We start from the raw sequence: 21,168 nt of genomic DNA on the forward strand, positions 1-21,168 counted from the left end.
GCCCTACAGGTTTGTGCTGCCCATATAAGAAACAAAACTGAGCTCATTTTCTTCTGGTAGTTTTTATTAGACAGAACGCCTGCCTTTGAATTTATTTTTTTAACACAGCAACATGAAAATCTTCCCACTTCAATCACTACCATTAGTACAAAATGTGTCTTTTACAAAAGAATCATATTTCAGACTGTTTGGGACAGCGTGTAGGGGTACAGCAGTGCAGATATATTAGCATCAGAAATGAGGAAACTGGTTGTGTACACCGACTACGAGTAAACCTACGGTAAAGTTAGCGCGTACCAACTGAAGGCAAGCTTTCCTGCTACTGGAGTGCTCTTTATGTACATCTGAGTTTGAGCACAGTTTACTTAAGACACACAAGACTACAGTATGTGCGCTGAGGTGAAAAAAGAGTTATTAATCATACAGTACAAAACTATGCAAGGGATTTCATCTTGAAGCACCCAGTATCACCGTCTTTTTTGAAAAGGTGGTCAGATATATATAATGTCAATCATAATGCACTCTTGTCCCCATGCCGTTACCAAATGAGAGAGGTTTAAATAAGATAACCTGCATAATGATGTCTAGCCCTGTCGAATCCTTTCAGATTGATGTGGCTTTTTCTTTTCTTTTTTTATTTTTAAAGGGGGCCACAAGGGGATCTTGAGACACAGTGACATAACTGTGAACAACATAAAGAAAACAGATTAGACAAACAATACATATGAGGTAAACAAAACAGTTTCATCATCCACATACCAAATATAGCTTTTCATGTCACCACAACATTGTACTTCATAAAAACCCAGATTTCTTTTTGCAGAACACAAATGACAATTTCTATCATTTCTGTTGGGTATAAACTGCATAACAATTTAGTTTCATGATTTCCTGTCTTGACATTCATTATGACATCTTCACTTTTCCCATCACAGTTCCTCCTTTAATAATAATTAATAATAATAACAATAAGAAGAAGAAGAAACAAATGGAACAGTAATTGCCCACTCCCTTGCTTTGTAAACAGACAAATGAAAAACCCCATCCCACCCAAGCCCACCCCAGGGTGTCGGTCACAAGGGTCTATCATCTCAGTCTCCAGCCTTGTTTAAATGGCTCTTCAACACAGACAGTCAGGTTGTTTTCTGAGCAGTTCCTGCATGGAGATTATAACTCATCTTTGAGTTTAGAGTCTGTGTCCTCATCGTCCTCCTCTTCCTCCTCCTGCTCTTCCCCCTCCTCCTCTTCTTCATCTTCTTCATCCTCCTCCTTCTCCTCTTCCTCCTCCTCGTCTTCCTTCGCCTCTTCTCTCCTCTTCTGGTCCTCCTCCTCGCGTTTCTTCCTCTCCTCCTCCTCTTGGGCTTCTTTCATCTTCTTCTCAGTGTCCTGCGGGGGAAGCACATGAAGACAACAAATGAAAAAAAGTTATGAAAATAAAATGTGTTATTCCTTTAAGACAGCTTTACTAAATGCTACAACCACAATTGCAAATAGGGTCTATACAGCACAAAATAGTCAAATGTAAGAGCAGGATACATGCATACATGAAGTCTGAACACTGGTAAAGATTTAAGTTTTGCACTGACCTTAGTTTTACCCCATGTGTTGTTGCCCACTTCCTCTGCCAGGTTTGGGTCATTGGTGATCAGGAAGTTGTCAAAGATAGTACCAGACTTGACCTTCATCAAAAAGAAGTCAAGATTAATGAGTATTTTACTATCAGGTGCTTCATGTGCACAAACTGAGAACACACACAAACATAAAGTGCTAACTGAAAATAACATAAAACACATTTTAAGTGTAAAATGTTCAGATTCATGGATAGATATGATTAAAGTATATATTCTACCTAGGGTGTCAGTCTCTATTAATCAGTAAATAAGACAGCTACATCAGCTACAGCATCTTCTTACCTGCCACAAGTCGAGTCCAATCACACCGATGCTGTCGCATTTGTAGATCTCAGGATCGGCTGTGTACTCAGGGTTGTCAATCTCAGGGTGGGTCCATTTGCCTTTGTAGGCAGGATTGTTGATCTCTCTGGGCTTCCACTCACCCTGTTAACAGCAAACATACGGCCAGACAGAGTGGTTAGTGTCTGTTAGTGAGGCTAAAGTGCAAGAATGTGTCAAAGTTTCTAAAACATTTAAGAGATAGGGATGTAAAAAATGACAAAAACATGCTCCTTCATTATATTTTATGATGCCAAAGTTGATACTTTGAGATACTGCTCATGCAAATAGATTGCTGATAATATAGACTACTAGATAACAAATAGGGATATTCTAACCTAATGAGTGGACATTATATAGGAAGTGCTAAAATTATTAGCCGTTTACCTTGTAATCAGGGTTAGTGACCATAGGAGGCTCCCACTCTCCGTCCATCTCGTCATCCCAGTCGTCAGGCTTCTTAGCATCAGGATCTGGGATGTTCTCAGGCTTGTCCCAGTCCTAACAAAAAGATAACGGTGAAGACATGACCTCACAAAGGCATATTCAATCATTTTAAGAAGACATTTTGGTTTGGAATGAGGTGAAGGCCAGCTGTTACGCAAAAGGTAAATGTCTACAGGTAGGAAATCAAATGGATCATGAAAACAGATTTCTAGGGTGGCTCAAGCAGACAGACCTCTGGTTTCTTATCGTCAGGGTCGGGGATCTTCTCCCTGTCATCCCAGTCCTCTGGCTTTTTGGCTTCCGGGTCCTTAATTTTTTGGGGCGGCAGGAAGTCCCAGTCATCCTCCAGATTGCCAGACTCAACCTTCTTATTGTCAATCTTAACCTCATAAGTGTTGTCGGGGTTGACGATTAGTGTGTACAAGTGGGTGTACTCATCATCCTGTCAGGTAAGAAAGAAAAGTTAGCAGGTATTCTCATTGTGTTTTATTCACAAGTGAGTTATATGTTATGCTAAACACTTTCAACGTCTCCTTACTGCTTTGGACTTACGTCGAGGACAACAGCAACATTACAAATTACTAATGAATCGGAACAAACTTTAGGACCAATTTCTTCATGCAACAGGACTTAGATAAAGCTCAGAATGAGAAAAAAAACATATGACATTTCCTGAGTAAAATAGAAAAACAAAAACCTTTTATTGATGCCTCACCTTGCATCTGATGTCCTTGTTAATAAGATGGTTCTTGCCTTTGTAGTTGAAGATGACATGAACCTTTTTTGTGCCTGGTCCACAAATATCAGGACCTGTGCAAGTAAACATATAAAAGGAAATTAAAATGTGGAATCCAATCCTTATGTTAAGAACTAGGCAAACACAAGGAAGTGGAAGTAAGGGGCAAGGAATATCGATGATCCATCTAAAATCTAAAATCAAATAAAAAATAAAAAAAGACATTCAATGCACTTTGCTAGACAAAATGTGTACTTTTTGGAGAACAGTAAATCTTGGGTGTTTAAACAAGTCTAGATACTATCTCTACTCACCAAACATGATGTTGTACACAGAGTCTCCATGCATCTCCTCCTGGTTGAGGTCAGAGGGGAACAGTTTAATGTAGCCTCCACCACAGTCGATGCTCTGCTCGTGTTTCACAGTGAACTGGATGACCAGAGTCTCGCCCTGGTTACTGAAGTCATCAAAACGGTGTGAGGTGGCGTAGAAGCGAGCATCCTGGCTCGTCTGCAGTCCTGTGGCAACAAAAAATGTCACTGCCATGAATCTGTTTTATCCAGCATCAAGTATAATTCATTTGTGTTGTTTCTATTCAATTGTACAGATTAGTTTAAATGTGTGAATTTGAACAAGTTTCTTCTAATGTTGTGCCGCAGAGAGGCAGCCTGTTGTGATGAGGTCATGTGGAGGGAAATACTGAAGAAGCTACACGGTCAGTAAATAATGGAATAACTCTGACAATACCCACAGTGATTTCGCTGATGTATGGGCACATTTTCAGATTCACAGCTAGAGGCCCTACATTCAGAGTAATCTCATCTGGGGAGAATATCTCAAACAATAATGACATATGAGCCCACAGACTCAGTCACTACTTCAGTTTAATCTGAACTCCAGTGTAACTTTAAAAAGTGTCCTGACCTCCAGGTCAGGGGGAGAGAGTTGACTGTGTAGATCTAGAGGTTACTAGTTAAACTTACTTGAGTAACACCATGTAACTTCTGTTAAGGGATAGATGACTCTAGCAAATGTCACATGAACGGCTTAAGAATTATGAGAGAAGGTCCTCTGAATCCTAAAGACCACAATCAAAACTTAAATGAATCCCAAGCAAGCGGCATGCTATTGTGAAAACAGAGTCAGGTCTCCCACTAAACCTCCTCAACACCGGCTGCAGACAAACAGAGGATACACGCCCATATTCTAAAATACACAGATTAACACACAAAACAATGAGGAAGTTAACCATCTAGGACAGACCCTCAGTGGCTGGGTGTAATCTAATCTCTCCACTCACCTTTGTCTTTCTCTGCATCTCCATAGAACTTCCCTGCAGACAGGACAAACTGGCCGTAGTCTGACTTGTGCTTGGATTCCACCCAGCGACTCTTCCAGGCATCTGCACAAACAAGTTTAGGTTCAGCTGCACAGCAGTCACTCAATAGGCTGCTACTCCACCACTGATGATGCATCAGTGCAGGTGCACTGGGAGTGTTTTAAGCTGCGGGGACATGCTCTATGTGACGAGCTTCATTATCTACATGGTGTTTGTTGTGAGCTCAGTGATAACAGAGCAAGACAGCTAGGTAGGGAAGGGTAACAGTGAATGGCCAGGGGAGAGATGTGCAGCAAGGGGGGTGGGGAGACAGACAGGGTGTGAGGATAGGGGGAATGGGGGTGGACAGGAGGAAGAGGAGTCGGGAGGTCAAAAGATGAATGGTGCCCATGCAGGCTACATGAATCTCAAGCTAAGTACCATGCACACAGAAATGGAGGTAAACTGATGAGCTGTCAAGTCAAAATCACCATTCCAACCACCCTACATGATGAATAGCCACAGGCTATGCTACTCATGCACATATGATTCATAATCCTGTACTGTATTTTATATATTACAGTTTGAAGAGATCACAGCTGTTAAATAAAGAAGGTATAATTATATGTAAAGGACCTCACCTCCGTCTTCAAATTGCTCTCGCATATACACAGCAGACTCAGCCAGTACAGACGCGGCCGACACGGCAATCAAAAGCAGCGGCAGGGCTGTCATTGTGACGAGCTGTAGCACCCTGCCAGGTAAAAAGCAACCCAACTATAATTACAAATAAGTCTATATAATCTGTCTTCCCCGTATGACAGGCGCTGTCTGCACGTCCAGACTCTCATACAGTGATGTTACGGAGAGAGAGACGCTGAGACGATGCCCCTGCTCTCCTCTCTGCTCGGAACAGATGTCTGAATCTGATTGGACGCCGGCTCGGAACCTCAATAAGGAAGCGGTACCCCTTCCAGCCAATAGGAAGAGAGGAAATCTGGACGAATATTCGCAGTAGCCAATGAGAGCAGACCACGCGTTCGCTTGATACACGCCCAAGGAAGGATGATGCGCCATGAGTGAATCACATGTAAGAAAAAAACATACAATTGATCATATAGGCAGTATGTGATCCAGAGTGGCTGTCATCACCACGCCTCCCTTTGGGGGAAAACACGTCCAGCACTTAAACAAGCCAATTTAAATTAATAACGCTACGCCAAAAAGATGCTGTGGAGTTAGTTGAACTAAGGTTTATTCCCACATCGCTGATCGCTGATTTGTTTCCCTGCTGTGACCTAAAAGCAGGAACGCCCGAGCCCCTTAACTAACACCAAGATCTGTTAAAAACAAATCTAGTCTAACGTGATGTAACGCTACACTTATCACCGTAAATTAGTAGTACCAGTACCAGTGAAGCCGTATAACAGCATAAACAGATAAAAACAGTCAGAGCAGTGGAGACTCCACACCGGCTGGCTGCCTGCCTGCTAACAGCGCAGAGGACAGAGAGACAGCTGTCGTTACTCTCTACAGTTTACCTTAATGTAATTCAAACGAGTGACATACATAAAGAGGGCGTACCCCTAAATCGACCTACCTTCCTTGGAAACAGCACTCTGCTTTTATGTTGTTTTTTAGGCTGCGTCCTTAAACGCTGTTGCTTTTTAAATGTCTTGTGTTTCTAATTGTTGCACTTTGAGATTTGTACCTCCAAATGTAAAGTGCATTATAAAAAACATGTATTATTATTATTATTATGAAAAATCACCCCCGTACAGTTGTCATAAGTGGAAACATTTCTGCTGTAAAGTTGGACATTTTAACATGTGGCTCAAGGCGGCCTCAAGCGGCCAGTCCAGGAGTTGCAGTTTTTGTCACTTTTGTCACTTCCGGTTTCGTTTTCCGGAGTCGGAGGTTACCGCTTGATTACAAACATACAACTTGCGGCGATATTTCCGTTTTCGCTTGGTAGTGCAGGGAAAATAGTCGACGTTGTTGTATGTTTCCTTGCTCCAATGCTGTATTGAGCTTCTTTCTTTCAACCAATCGGAGAGCTCCTTTCTTTCAGCCAATCAGAAAGCTTGTTTCTTTCAACCAATCAGAGAGCGTCTTTCTTTCGACCAATCAGACAACTGTATTCTCTTGCATTCCTTTATACCAGCGCCTTTGAAAGAGAGAGTGGCGACACTTTCGTAGACTTCTGTTCTGTAATCTTGAAATGTGGACGTAAATTGTGTCATGGCCAATGAAGAGGCGCCTTATTCAAAGCCAGACCACCTGGGAAAAGGCCATAAATGTAACGTTGCTGAAATATATTATATTGCTAGTCTTTCCCATGAATACTGTTGAGATTAATGACAGCTCTCTGGCTCACAGCTCCGGGGTCTCCCCTCCTTCTCTGACTGTTTTAATCTGTTTATGCTGTTATACGGGTTCACTGGTACTTTACCAGTGCTAATTTACTGTTAGCTCACACTGTAACACACTTAGTATTTTTCTCCAGAGTAACCAGAGTTACGGTGGTTTGTGTTGACTGCTCCGCCGTGCGGCGGGAAGACTCTGTAGATCACATATGTCAAACTCAAGGCCTGCGGGCCACATCCGGCCCGCGATACAGTTATATACGGCCCGCGAGATTATTTCATGTGACTATTAAGAATGGCCCGTCGGTAAACAGGACTCCCACCTCTAATACTACAAATCCCACAATGCACTGAACAGCTGCCGCGCTAGTTCAGACCCGTGCCGCAGCCCCGCAGGTATAATGATACACCGATCAGTGGATCAATGCCTCGATCAGCGCTGTCCACTAGGACCTACTCAGCTCTACTCGGCGTAGGTACTAGTGGAAACGCGCCATTAAGCTAGCCCCCCTAAAATAAATGGCCAAACGAAAAGTGGACTTTGAAAACAGAGACTTTCAAAGCAGGTGGGGGGACAGAGTTTTACCTGTTTGTCTGTCGACGGTGAACCTGTGTGTCTTGTTTGTGGAGCTGATGTGGCCATAATTAAAGAATATAAATATAAGACGACACTATGAGACAAAACATCAGGATAGTACAGAAAATAAAAAAATAATTTAAAATTCAATTTATTTTATTGAGGAAAAGTTGTTGAAGTTTGGCTGTTTACATTCATATTTCTGGATTAAAATATATATTATATTATTATATTATATTATATACTATAATAAAAGAGTCACTATTAGGGTCTTCACTAAATGTTGAGCCCGTTTGGCCCGTGACTTAGACCGGGTTTTAAATTTTGGCCCTTTCTTTGATTGAGTTTGACACCCCTGCTGTAGATGGAGCCTCCAGTCCGTAGTCACTCCTGTAATACACACACAGCTAGCCCCTTAGCTAAAAACTGAACAAGCCTGTTAAAGAAGCGTGTAGTTGGACCCTTGTTCATTTTAAACTACTAACAGTTAACTACTGGTTGGAGCTCAGGCTAAACTGACTTAAGCTAACCATAGCTTAAAGGCTGTAACATAGCTTTAGCTTAGCTCAGCTGGCAGGGCACAGTGCTGTTACTAGCTAGCATACTGTTAGTAGAGCAGGACTGAAAAGATTAAATACCTCAGTGGTAATTTGCAAACCTGGAGACTCAATAAGGTGAAAACAGGTGTCGATAGGACACTTCAGTTCACTGAGTGAAGTTACTGTTGGATCTTAATACACTGGTGAATGAAAGTAGATAAAATTCATGTTTTAATAATTAATGTATTTTGCACTTTCCAGGTCAATCAGAGTGGATGTATTTGTCTGACAAGGTGTCTTCAAGTCATTTCTAAAGTCATTTGATTCAGGTGGTTTTCTATTGAGGTTGTTTTGTACCTCTATTTTTACATTAAAGTCTCCGGTGAGTGTTGTTTTTCCCCCAGATGTGCCAATCTGATCTTTAACAGCGAATAAATCAATAATATATCAGTGTTTTAATGTATCTGAAGCCAAACTCGCTTAAATTACACAACATAAGAGAAATAAATGTTTTCTTTCAACTCTTGATTTGTGTTGATTTATTTCTTTTGATGTGCCTCCACTATTTAGAGAAAGATGGTAGGCACCATACAAAACAATAAATCATGGATACATAATTGAGATTGCATCCCATCAAATTACTGCATTAAGAAAAAAAACTACTCTTGTTGGTTTACTGTGGGTGTTTATTTTCTTAAAACCATTTCTGGCATTTCTTTTCATGTTCTTCTTGTGATGCAGTGCTGAGGTTTAGATAACAGAATCACTAAAGCAGACCAACTCAGACCGAGGTGAGAGTATGTGAAAGAGGATGTGTGAATAATGACAAAGCAGCCAGTGAGTAAAAATACATTTGTTCAATGTGCCCCAAATCAGCAAAAGGATATTATGTAACCATGGTACCCAGACATATATCAGATTCATGGGGAACAGCTAAATTACGGACAATAAAAATAACTTATTAAAAGTACTCATTAAACGTATTTACACACAAAAATTTTAAACTCACAAATTTTCCACTGAACTTTCAAGTAACATTTTCCTCACAATACTGTACCTTAGCAGCTGTTACACACTCCATACTGTACACAGTGTGGTGCCTTTTAATATTTGCTGATGGCTTACAGAACGACCAAATGTCTATTCAAACAACTCCACAAAAAATAATCTGGTACAGTGAGATGCTCAAATATGCCACAAATGATGTCAATAAATAATCAATACTAATATGAGAAGAATGTCTAACGTACAAGTACTAACGCATGAAGTTTGACCTTATCTTAACATAAAAACAGTGCTGCTCAGACTTTGGCCACAGGGGACAGTAAACATAAATATTGTGACAAAAAATGCCACACTGCATACGATAACCGTCTGGCGTCCTGCGACACTACTCATGTCTGCAGGGTGGGTCGCTCTGCTTTCCCTTCTCATACTGGATCTGCCCTGCTGCCTGGCCTTCACTGACAGACCTGGACAGACACATGTTGCATCTGTGGGGGGAGAGTACGTAGAGCAGAGCAGAGCAGAGCAGAGAAGACACATCTCTGTGGCTCTGGATACAGATGGGCTGGTAAAGCTATCTCACACCTCATCCTGGTCTCTTTTGTTGGTTGGTCTCTCCTTCTAGGGGAGGAAGAAGTTGATCCTCTGGGGTATGGACTTGCATCCCTGGGCTGAGAACAGTCTCTCCTCTTTGGGGACATACAGCATGGCCTTGGCCACCTCATCCAGTGTTGCTTCATCTGCCTCCAGACCTCGTGCTGCATAGGCATCCTGCGCACAGAGCTTGACGTGGCGGTACTCCAGAGGCAGGAATGGCACAAAGAAGTCGATCAAGTGGCCGGACATCAGCTCACTCTGAGCAAACCCACCTGGAGAAGAGAAACATACTGATGAAATGATTACAATGGAAAAGACTCGCTTTAATGTGAGAGGATTGCAAGTAACACTGATCCCATTAAGAATGAATGCTCCAAGCTACAGCTCTACACACACACAGCTTTAAGCTAATTATCTTGGTCAATTAGGACTGTCAAGTAACTTTAACTCTCGCTCGCTCCCACCACCCATGTAAAAAAGCTGTGCAGCTCACTCAGTAACATAAGGCAACTGTTAACTTCATGCCCAGGACGACATGACAGAGAGCTTCTTGAGGAACAGCCAGCTGATAAACATAAGGCCACTACAGCAGCATACCCTGAGACTCCATAGTTTCAGCTCGCAGTCGATGCTCCAGGTCTTCCATACCGATGTCCTCTCGATTTTGGCCAGAGTGCCAGAAGTCCAGCGTTATGTCATTGATCGCTGCTCCACCAATGTTACTGTAGAGACAACAGGCAGGTCAGAAACGCTACGTCACATCTCTGCAGTTGTTAATGCTCATGGAGGATTAGATTATTTCTGGTTTGTTTGGCTGCATCAGTTCAGTGAATGTTGTCATACCTAACTTCATACGCAAACAGTGATACTCAGTTATTGTGACACAAATGTATTTTCTCCTAAATTAAATGGTAATCTAAACTTGTCAAAAATGAGATCTGAACAAGTTTAGCTTGTAGTTTGTATATTTCACTGAACAGATTATCTGTCAGCAGAAATCAAACATAAACTAGAAAAATTGCAATTCCTGAAGAAATTGCAGTGTGAATGCCGCCCTGCTGCCATCTGGTGGCTCAAACATCACTAATGAGCTGCTGCTCGTCAGCTGTCAGGTTGCCGTGGTGACGGTGCCTGCCACTCTACCACTCTTTTGATTGAGATTACAGCTGTGACACACCTCTGAAAATCCAGGTTTTACTCAACATGGTACGTGTCACAGCCATAACGTGCGGACCAGTGGAGAGAAGAGGGTCTGCTGAACACGCACATGTAATTTAAGGTCTCTAACTTGTGAAATGAGAGCGCCGGAGCAGGTGAGCAAAGTTTTTGTCTCTGCTTCCCTCCTTTGCTTGGCTCTCTCAGTTAACATGGCAGTCAATGAGGCATTTGGTCAGCACTCCTGTCGCTCCGAGGTTCATGGTGGGAGCTGCGTACGTTTCTGTGTGTCAGAGCGTTCATTTTTAAAGAAAAGTTTAAATATTTTAAAAAGTTTAAAAAGGTAGAATTGTGAAAAGTCATAGCACCCAAGAGACCGACGAGCTGAACATTTTGATGTTGGAACGGTTTCTGTTCCAACATCAAAACCGTGAAGCAGTTGAAACGCTGCAATGAAAAATAAAACAGGATAACAACAGCAGCATTCACACCAATAATTGAAAACATGAAAAACCCATAAAGACAGCCTATGGAGACAGAGGCTCGAACATCCTTCACCACAGATGAGCTGCCAGAGAACCTCGGCCAGATATGTGATACATTCTGAGCTTTGGACCCAGCTTCAACACACAGGATGAGTCTGATATATAATCCAACCTGAGGAAGAGGAAGATGGCTCTGCGGTAGGTGACGCCATCCACGTTGTCATAGTGATCCATGTAGGGTTTGATGGCATCGATGAGGCCAGGGTGAAGCTTCTCAGCCTCGTCGAAGATGAACAGAGTCTGAGGGCAGCGCAACACCATGTCCCTGATCGCCTCTCTCAGCTGGCCCTGGATACAGGAGAGGGGAAGAGCAGACTGCTGTGTCAAAAATCACTAAAATCTCTACAAATCTACAAAATGTATTTTTGAGTCTGTTAAGGTTTTGAGTCTGGTACAGCCTTGAGTTTATGTGAAAGTAAAGATTCAGACTTAAAGATATTAAATTAAATCAAAGCTGCTACAGAAGCCAAAACTAATTAATAAACAATTATTCATTTCAAATGACATTAACATTATAAAAAAGAAGAAAAAGATCTATATACTTCAAAACCTGTGTGTATTTGCAATCTGTTACTTATTGTACAGCCATAACTACCATATCCATCTTTTTTATTATTTAGGTTTAAGAATGTATTGTTATTTCTATTGTTAGCAATCAATGATATGAATCTCATTCATGAGGGAGACAAGAAAAGTTCAAAATTCAGAGTCCATATTTACAGATTCTGCACACTTTGATAGCATCAGTTTAAAGGCCATCCTGCGTACTTTTCATTTGTGTAATAATACTGTGTCAACATTATTTTGAAATCTATTGCAGTGATTGTGTAAAAATGTGTTTAGATGGAACCAGGTTGGCACCTGTGACCTAGATGAACAAACGCCAGGTTCCAAAAGCCCACACGTGTCAGTTCCCAAAGGACCAATGACTGATTTGAAGCACCCGTCCAAACCGTGATCCTTATCATTCATATGCTGAATTACAACACACAGGATAAACAGCTGACTAAGCAATTGGGGGCACCAAGTACACTGCGATTCATAGCACTGAACATCAAACTCCGAGCCAAGTGGGCTCTGCATGCGTTACCTTGTACGTGTCCACCAGTCTGCCGTGTGGGAAGTGGAACGGGGCTATGAACAGTCGGACACACTCACTCTTCACCCCGTCACGATACAGGTTGTCGGCGATCATCCGCGCCACAAAGTTCTTGCCGGTGCCGGACCAGCCGTGGAAGGAGAGTGTGAGTGGCTTGTTGGACTCTGGGTTGTTGATAAAACCCTGGATGGCTTTCAGAACCACAGCCTGAGCCAGGTGCTGCCCGTGGAGCTTCATCCGAAGGTCCGTCGCCAGACCTGCAAGTATGCACAGAACAGAGTGTGTGCTAAAAAACTGCAGTACCAGATAAGGAATAACCCCAGCAATGGTGCAGTGCTCTGCCTGAATACAAATAGATTTACTCTAAATATAAATATGTTCAAAATATTTGATGCACAAGCGAGCAGACTGTTGTAAGCCTTAGTAAGACACTTGTAGGGAAATTACCTTTAACATATACCTGCCCTCATTTACATAATCTTGCAAACCTCATAACAGTAGCCTTTACTTTGTTTGTTGCTCGAGCACCTTCACATCTCATAGCATGTTAATACAGTCCAGCAGCGCTAATATTGATATGTTCAACTGAAGTCACTATCTTGGGACCACACTCGATATCAAAGGGCAATTAAAAAAACAACTATGAGTATTAAACGATGCAGATGAACAGCTTCTAAATGTAGTTAAACCTGGTGGCCTCTGCTGGGTGCAACTACAACATGTCTCCTAAAGGTAAAAGCACTCTGAAACACTTCTTGGACTGACTTTTACTCACTTTGCTTCAAGTCTAAACAACCCCTGTCGCTCCACAAGTCCTAAGCAGCAGCTGTGCTCTGGTTCAAATTCAGGATTCACTGTGAACACTTTAATACCAAAATATATTTTTATATTATATATATATAATTCTACATTTTTCTTATCAGTTTGTTCTTCTCAGGGTGGAAACGTACTTCACATAAATAGTCTAGCTTTGCGTAAAATGTCATTAAATTATTAGACTAACTGTGGCTGAAGTCAATTCTACTCTATGGACAAGAATTCACATCAGAAAACTAATTTTAAATAAATTGCCACTGAAAGCAGTACATATGCTGCCCTGTCCAGTGTATGGAGTCCATTTGAATATTCAGAGTCAAAAGTAAGACTATTAAAGCAAATTCCATTTCATTTTCTATGTTTGACTGAGCATAGACAAAAAGCTGTAAAACTACAACTGGAATAAAACCAACAGGAAACAGTTTTGTTTCCTGTTGTCCAATAATCTTTATGAAAGCTGTGTGCTTCTGGCCATGTTGTGTCAGAGCTGGCACAACACAGGCACAGAATTAAAATCCATATAAGAAAATAAATCGTGATTTTTCCACACATGTACTGGGCCATGCGAGCACCCACCAAGCAGGAGTGTGATACCTGTGATGTTGTTGGTTATCCTGCAGTCTCCAGACTCACAGCACTGGCCCAGGCTACAGTACCACTGGTGCAGCAGGCTAATGTAGTCCTGAGGAAAGCCTGCCCACAGGTCTCTGGTGGGAACTGCTCACATAAACAGCAAGTCAACGAGTCAGCAGACTGCTATATATCAATGCTACGAGTCAAGACAGCCAACAAGGGTCTGCTACAAACTGAGGTGAATTTGAACAGCATTACATAATAGCTTGAGACGTGCAACTGCCATTTTTTGGGGTGTCGCCCAGGCTCTTACCTTGCTGTGTAGCATCGTCTTGGTTCGGCTGACAGTCCCCCTCCCATATGTTGCAATAAATGTAATTAAAATAGTAAGAGGAGACATTGGAAATGCTGTCGAGCTGGAAGAAGTCTGCCTCTGCAGACAGAGCCAAGAGTAAAGGTAGCAGCCACCGCACGGACATCGTGGAGGAAGAAGAGGGTGGTCCGAGGAGACCAAGCGAGACTCAAAACAACGGCCTGGTTCGTCTCTCCCATGCATTTGAACCCGGCTATTTGCTGAAGGACCACCTCAAAGGGGGCATCTGCTCCTACAGCAGTGCAGGGGGGCGGGGCTTGTTCTGTTAGTGTGTACGGCCCTTTGTCACTTAGCTCCGCCCGTCTCCAAGAAGGGACTCAGCGCTATGTGTCTTCAGTGGGTTATTAGACCGCAGTCCTTTTATTTGGAATAAAACACAAGTCTATCACTTTAAGATGAGCTCAGGACAGTAGCCGCCCGCGAGAGATGTTCCGGTTTAGAAATCAATGTGACGGATAACGGGCGGGCGCTGCTAATGCGTCACATCCGGTGACAGCCTTTGCGTGGGTTACCATGGACCTGCCCCCTTTACTACAATGCAGTAGTGATGGGACTTACGGCTCTTTTGGCCCGACTCCCTAATAAGAGCCGGCTCTTTCGGCTCCCAAGTGGCTCCTCCGATTTTTTTGTTGATTCAATAAATTAGCAAATGTGTAAAAAGAAATAATATAAAAAATACATTATATAGAATATTTGTTGTTTATATTGCCTTATTAATTTGAAATTATTTAATTTTACTGGGGTCATACAGCTGTGGCCTGCAGGTCTTGGTGGCTGTGGCGTTGTCCTGGATGATACTGTAGACCAGGGGTGTCAAACTCAATCAAAGGAAGGGCCAAAATTTAAAACACGGTCTAAGTCGCGGGCCAAACGGGCTCAACATTTAGTGAAGAGTCTAAAAGTGACTATTTTATTCTGGGATGTGATATAATATATATTTTATTCAGAAATATGAATTTAAACAGCCAAACTTAATATTTTTTTCTTTTTTGTACTTATCCTCATGTTTTGTCTCATAGTGTCTTATATTTATATTCTTTAATTATCAATCAAATACTTTAATTATGGCCACATTAGCTCCACAAACAAGACACAGGTTTACCTCCGACATTAACAGGTAAACTTTGCCCCCCACCTGCTGAGAAAGTCTGTTTTCAAAGTCCACTTTTCGTTTAGCCATTTATTTTTTTTGGGGGGGGGGGGGGGGCTAGCTGAAGTGTCGCTATAACAGCGCTGACGATGATGCATTGATCCGCTGATCAGTGTGTCATTGTACCTACGGGAGGAGGGGCTGCTGCACGGGTCTGAACTAGCGCGCCAGCTGTTCAGTGCATTGTGGGATTTGTAGTATGAGAGGTGGGAGTGCTGTTTACCGACGGGCCTTTGTTAGTAGTCACATGAAATTATCTCGCTAGCTACCCATTTTTGTGATGGGTAGCACGGTGCCAGTAGCAGCATGAGGTTGCTATGACTACTGTCAACAGAGGAGAGGGTGTTTATGGGTCCTGTACTGATTGACGCGCCAAAACACGAGCAGAGCATTCTGGGATTTGTAGTATTAGCGGTACATGCGCTGTATAATACCGGCGGGCCAGCTCTAGTAGTCATTTGGTATTGCCTCTCGGGCCAAATATTACTCTACGGGCCATATTTGAGAGTTTGACACCTATGCTGTAGACCTTGTAGGAGCAGTAGACACACTGGCACCTTCATTAACAGCAGGTTCCCTTGCTTGACCTTTCTCCTCAAACTGAATTGATGGGTGAGAAGTACACACGTCTGTGCAGGTTGTCTGTGCAGCCTGCCTGATATGAAATTTTAATTTTGTAAAGTCTGCACTCAAACTGCCTTATTAAAATGTCCAAATTTTACTACGTTTTCTGTCACTCATTTTTCTCACCTGTCCTGCCTATGTAGCAGTGCTCTCGCTCTCGTCTCTCCCCAGTTCGTGTGCTCACTGTGCTGTCTGTAACCCACCCCCGCTGAGTTTGGACACACAGACACCACCGCACATCTTGACCAATCACGTGCGGCTTTAACAGAAAAAATATATAATATCGGTTCACGTCAAAGAGCCGGCTCTAAGAACCGGATCGTTCGCGACAGACACATCACTACAGTGCATACTAAAGTCATTGTGCCAGCATGATTGCTTTCAAACCAACTTTATTCACTAGTGTAGTGCCATTACATGATTTGGTGGTCTAAAAGTTCTCAATAAAAGACAAACACGTTACACAACTTTCAATATTTGAGAATGTTGAAAAACATAAGGCAAGTCATTTGTCCAGGGTCTCAGGTCACCATCCACAAACTGCACTGCATCTAAGGGAGATCAGAAACAATTTCATGTCAAATTCCACACATTGAAGCCATCTTTAAATTAATCCATCTAGATATTTACTAGACCAACTGTTGCTGGACTGGTCCTCGATTTAGTATTTGACATGTTAAACCAGTGGGCTCATACTCACTAGAAAGCAGAGATTGTGTGAGGCTCACTCGTCAGGACCAAGGGGCTTCACGTCTGCAATCTTGGTAAATTAAAACATCTCATTAAAACCATGTATTGGTAGCAGAATGGGAAACATGTTTTCTGGCCACACAGCCTCAGATATAATGGAACGGTATGGGTATAATCAAAAGAAATCATTTGGCAGAATCTTTTCATCACAGGCAGTGGTCGATTTAATAGGAGCTTATGGTGTCCAGTCATTTTCCATGACCCTTTAGTCATGCTTAACAGAAACCTGACCATGGGACACTTAAATTTAGTAGAGGGACTTTGTAATGCTTACCAAGTTCAGTCTCAGCAATCCAGTGCCATCCTGGAGATGGGATAATGAGGGGAAAGAAAAACCACACTGATTAGAAGTCCGTGACTGACCGATCAAGATTTAAGTCACTGGGTTACTCAGCAAGAGATGTTGTCCACATTTATGTTCAGGTCAGACATTTGTTAAGACATCACTGAACCCACAGCTGCCATTTTGCATCTTGTGGTAGGATCTATATTCTCACCTCGCTGATCTTTGCCACTGTTCAAACCTCCCTCCAAAGTAAACAGTCAGCCTGAAGAGACAGAACAGCATAAGATGAATATGCACACCAAACATTAGAATCATTTTTAGACACTGACCACATCAGCTAGAGCTAATGACACCATCGTTTAGTCTGTTTTTACATAGTCATCACACAGGCCAGTCTTTGGGTATCAAGTGAATGTTTACTATGCCAAAGATCCCAACTAAATGCTCTTCAGACCCAGATGAGGCAACATTCAGGACAAGTGGCATAAATGTGGGCATTTGTCAAGTTTGGGCACTAAAAAGCTTTAGTGTACCATTTTGTATAGCAGTAAATTCACCATTTAATATACCAACTTCACTGGTCATCTGGGTCTGAGATGCTTGATAGGTCACATACTCACCATGTTTGGACCGTGAACATCTTGCCCTCATGACTGTCAATCCGAGTTGCTCTGCAAAATTAGAATTGTATGAATTAGTGCTGGAAAAAACAGAAAGTGGTCCTTGTACTAGAAACAATCCAGATCAGAATAGATGACGATTTTCCTCAACTGTATCAGCGACCTGATTCAAATTCATCACATCTGAATGCTATTAGCCACACAGCACCAAATCTGACATGATACTTACAGAAGTCTGATGAGTCCAACTGCAAGGTAGCACATGCCTGGATGGGATGATAGAAGGTTAGGTTTTTTTTAAAACACAACACTAGGCTAAAAATGTCAGTTATTTGACACATCAGCTAGGAGCGAAAGACAATAGCTTATTCTTCAGGGTTTAATCTGCTGAACTATGCACTCATCATTGTATCAATGATTAGAAGATGGTTGCGCTTCAGCTTTTCAACTCACCTTTAAAAGGGACCTTAGTAGCAACAGACAGATGCCATCTCTGAAAATGAGCGCAGAAATATAAAATTCAGTATCACTTCAGAAATCTAGAAGTCTTGTTTGTCAGTGAGCCTGACACATCAGCTAGGAGCGAAAGACAATAGCTTATTCTTCATGATTTTATCTGCTGAACTATGCACTCATCATTGTATCAAGCACCATTAAAAGATGGTAGTATAGCAGCCCCTCAACTCACCTTCACGTCACTTTTGTAGCATTAGACATTTGTTCCTGAAAATTGACAGGGAAAAAGTGTTGAAAAAAATCACTTTAAAAATAAAGTATCCTTAGTGATGACTGAGGCCGATACATCAGCTAGGAGCGAAAGACAATAGCTTATTCTTCATGGTACAATCTGCTGAACTATGCAATCATCACTGCATCAGGCCAGGGCCATTTATGAAATGCTTGTTCTTAAGCACAAAAAGAAACTAGACCAACCTGTAGAGTTGATCCAAGAATACTGTAGCCAGGAACATGAGGACCACCTGCGAGACAAACTGATATTAGAGCTGAAATTTAAAGAGCTGTTCAGGCATTTCTTAAGCTGCACTGTGTCAGACAAAAGTCATCTTTCATTCTTTTTCAGAGAGATTCCCATTGTTTTAAACAAAAATCATCATTTACAGTTTGTTTTGAGAGAACATGAGGCACTGTTTGCTTTGTTACCTGCTGTGGGGTGCTGGTTGAGAAGTTAATTTGACCAACATTGGCACACCTAGAACAAACAAAGTAGAATGAGCAAACAAAACGATAATCCTAAACCTGCAGGCATCAAGTTCTGTGCCTCAGATAAGCCAACTGGTGGTTGATGTATCGTCATCCATCTTGTCGAGAGTAGCAAATAAAAAGGTCATCATAGCAGCACAGAGGGAACATGCAGGATAAAAAGGCAGTGTGATGCTTCTCTCGGCGTTTCGTTAGAAGTCAATGCAACAGACTATAGGAACTGAATGAGCCACATTGCATTTTTTACAGTCATAAAAGCAAAGGCTGGTTGAAAGTTTTAATTTTAGTGATCTATGGAAATAGTTAGCACTTTAAGAATCTTATATTTGTCCACTTGGTGATGCAAAACTGCTTGAGACATGTAGCCCATGTCAGACTACATCTGGGGACATCCAAGAGAAGCCTCCACTGAAACAGAGTATAATGAAGACTCACCTTATTTAGTGCCACTTTGCTTCATGTATCATGACTCTGCTGAGGCCTGTGGAGATGAACATTTTAGTACCATGCCGGCTACGCCAAGCTATTCTTTCTGCTCTAGATCAGAAGCCTCAGTGTAAAGTTGTTCAGAAATCGCTTCTGTCCACTACTCTTACACTTAAAATCATCACTGCCTCCCACATGTGATCCTTACAATGTGTTTGGTTTAAGAAAAATAAGTCTTACCAGCATAATATTTGATGAGGTTGGAGACTTTGAATCATCATTTTGAACCTGAAGAAAAGGAGGTACTTTAGTGTCTTGCACTCAGCCCATATTTCATGAAAAGTGAAATGCCATTAGTTTAACTTCAGTTTTGCAGTTTCAGAAATCACTCCTGTCCACTACTCTTATATTAGACATCATTAGTTATATATACACACACGCATAAATAAATAGTTATTACCATCTGATGTCAGTGTCCATTTTGTAGCGATCCTGTCGACAGGCCTGCAAACAAGAGGTAAGAAATTTCCCAGTTAAAAATGTAATTACTCAGTGGGATTTAAAATGGCTGGATCGGCACTGCAGCCTTGTTAGGATTCACCACACTCTGAAGCCTGTGAAATACTGTAGAGCCGCACGTTAAAAGCACAGGAGATGCTCTGCTAACTATAAGCTAACACAAGGCTAAATAGTTATAAGTCGTTGTCCCATGCAGTCAGAAGAGTTGGCATTTCTTCACTTTAAATCAGATGTCCCTACCAACGTTTATTTCATCACGTAGCCATGGGACAACAATGCAGTGGAAGAAGTGAAACATTAGCTCCTTGGCGAATTAGCATCTCAACACGCGTTATCGGACACGTGGTTGAGGCCTGCTGCTGCTACCCTTAGCTCAGCTCGCACCAGTTCACCTTAATTACAAAAAAGGAACATTAAAGAATATAAAAGATTTAGCTCCATAAGAATAACTATATAAAATACATGTAGTCCCCGTCTTTTACAGGTATGTATCATTAAGATGCCTATAGCACGGGACGACAGACAGAAGTGACTGAAGATAGACGACATAGTTACCTGCTGCACAGCCGCGGAATGAGGACGGACTGAGGGCGCAGGGCGTTTTTATCGGGGATGTCGCACAGGCTCATGGGAAAAAATGTGCAACGACAAGCGCCCCTGTCGACCATTCGCACCATCGACGGAATAACAGAAATTTACTTAAATTAAGCATTAAAGTTTCTAATTGACCCTGAAACCCGCAGTTTAACTGAAAATCTGAGCTCAAAGTGAACCTACTCAGTGTTTCTGGGGCTCTCAGCACACCGCCATCTTTGTCAGTGGACGGAGTTTGATCCATCTCCATGGCAACTGAGCTAACTCAGCTTGCTGTGCAAAGTCAAGCTGCGTCTTAGCTAAATAATCTTACTAATAATAATTTTAAATGTAATACCTACCTACCTAAAAATGTAAATGTAATACCTTTAATATCCTGTAATATCTGTTTACTTAATATTGTGTTGGATCTATTTTTGTTACGCACAGGACTTGTTGTATGATGTTACAGAGTTTCCTCACTACTCCCAAAAACTGTTAGTTGGCTTTTAGTAACTGAATTAAAAAAAAATTGGGGGGTGGGGGGATTAATGCACAGTGCAAAGTAAGGTATTAGCTAATCCTCCTCTGGACATGTGTTGCAGAGGCAGAATCTAGTTGTAATAGGATACATCTTTAATGTTTTTACATTTTGCATGTTGACAAATAAAAAAAATATTTCTGTAATCGCTGTAAACTATCTGACACACAGACACTATTGAACTCTGTTAGTATTTTTCCGGTGTATACTGTACTACCGGTTGGTTTCTGGAAGATCAGTAGAGCTGTCATGTAGTTTGCTGTGTGCACTGCACTTAATGGGAACTTGAAGGTGTCAGGATGTGCATGTTGGGTTTGGAGCTACAAATGGGCCTAATCCAGCCAAGCGCACCTGAAATAA

At 41.9% G+C, this 21,168-nt stretch overlaps 2 protein-coding genes, 1 long non-coding RNA gene and 8 other non-coding genes across 11 annotated transcripts; all 11 read right to left on the reverse strand.

Annotated features, from left to right (window-relative positions):
* Positions 1-57: 57 nt before the first annotated feature.
* On the reverse strand, positions 58-5,346 carry calr (calreticulin). Its single transcript, XM_070832010.1, has 9 exons — positions 5,095-5,346; positions 4,436-4,537; positions 3,450-3,653; positions 3,115-3,209; positions 2,632-2,841; positions 2,340-2,453; positions 1,914-2,057; positions 1,587-1,679; positions 58-1,386 (listed from the first exon to the last, which is right to left on the reverse strand). The coding sequence occupies exons 1-9, from the start codon at positions 5,186-5,188 to the stop codon at positions 1,168-1,170; spliced, it is 1,275 nt and encodes a 424-aa protein (XP_070688111.1). The 5' UTR covers positions 5,189-5,346; the 3' UTR covers positions 58-1,167.
* A 3,285-nt stretch (positions 5,347-8,631) lies between these two features.
* Positions 8,632-14,289, reverse strand: tor3a (torsin family 3, member A). Its single transcript, XM_070832011.1, has 6 exons — positions 14,039-14,289; positions 13,747-13,869; positions 12,328-12,593; positions 11,350-11,525; positions 10,135-10,259; positions 8,632-9,809 (listed from the first exon to the last, which is right to left on the reverse strand). The coding sequence occupies exons 1-6, from the start codon at positions 14,202-14,204 to the stop codon at positions 9,562-9,564; spliced, it is 1,104 nt and encodes a 367-aa protein (XP_070688112.1). The 5' UTR covers positions 14,205-14,289; the 3' UTR covers positions 8,632-9,561.
* Positions 14,290-16,230: 1,941 nt separating this feature from the next.
* Positions 16,231-19,698, reverse strand: LOC139202827 (uncharacterized). The gene is made up of 13 exons (XR_011584364.1): positions 19,636-19,698; positions 19,416-19,463; positions 19,185-19,230; positions 18,690-18,738; positions 18,462-18,508; positions 18,217-18,251; positions 17,982-18,021; positions 17,758-17,794; positions 17,529-17,579; positions 17,120-17,170; positions 16,897-16,926; positions 16,573-16,632; positions 16,231-16,423 (listed from the first exon to the last, which is right to left on the reverse strand). It is a non-coding gene; the product is annotated as an uncharacterized lncRNA (long non-coding RNA).
* On the reverse strand, positions 16,705-16,777 carry LOC139203299 (small nucleolar RNA SNORD47). Its single transcript, XR_011584386.1, has one exon. It is a non-coding gene; the product is annotated as a small nucleolar RNA SNORD47 (small nucleolar RNA).
* LOC139203302 (small nucleolar RNA snR60/Z15/Z230/Z193/J17) lies at positions 17,861-17,943 on the reverse strand. Its single transcript, XR_011584389.1, has one exon. It is a non-coding gene; the product is annotated as a small nucleolar RNA snR60/Z15/Z230/Z193/J17 (small nucleolar RNA).
* Positions 18,093-18,175, reverse strand: LOC139203301 (small nucleolar RNA snR60/Z15/Z230/Z193/J17). The gene has a single exon (XR_011584388.1). It is a non-coding gene; the product is annotated as a small nucleolar RNA snR60/Z15/Z230/Z193/J17 (small nucleolar RNA).
* LOC139203303 (small nucleolar RNA snR60/Z15/Z230/Z193/J17) lies at positions 18,324-18,406 on the reverse strand. Its single transcript, XR_011584390.1, has one exon. It is a non-coding gene; the product is annotated as a small nucleolar RNA snR60/Z15/Z230/Z193/J17 (small nucleolar RNA).
* LOC139203309 (small nucleolar RNA SNORD79) lies at positions 18,571-18,651 on the reverse strand. The gene has a single exon (XR_011584395.1). It is a non-coding gene; the product is annotated as a small nucleolar RNA SNORD79 (small nucleolar RNA).
* Positions 19,297-19,365, reverse strand: LOC139203307 (small nucleolar RNA SNORD75). Its single transcript, XR_011584393.1, has one exon. It is a non-coding gene; the product is annotated as a small nucleolar RNA SNORD75 (small nucleolar RNA).
* On the reverse strand, positions 19,536-19,600 carry LOC139203308 (small nucleolar RNA SNORD75). The gene has a single exon (XR_011584394.1). It is a non-coding gene; the product is annotated as a small nucleolar RNA SNORD75 (small nucleolar RNA).
* Positions 19,699-19,881: 183 nt separating the features above from the next.
* On the reverse strand, positions 19,882-19,963 carry LOC139203300 (small nucleolar RNA SNORD74). Its single transcript, XR_011584387.1, has one exon. It is a non-coding gene; the product is annotated as a small nucleolar RNA SNORD74 (small nucleolar RNA).
* Positions 19,964-21,168: the final 1,205 nt, after the last annotated feature.

The sequence above is a fragment of the Pempheris klunzingeri genome, chromosome 6 (assembly GCF_042242105.1).
Source record: "Pempheris klunzingeri isolate RE-2024b chromosome 6, fPemKlu1.hap1, whole genome shotgun sequence".
In the NCBI taxonomy this organism is placed as follows: Eukaryota; Metazoa; Chordata; class Actinopteri; order Acropomatiformes; family Pempheridae; genus Pempheris; species Pempheris klunzingeri.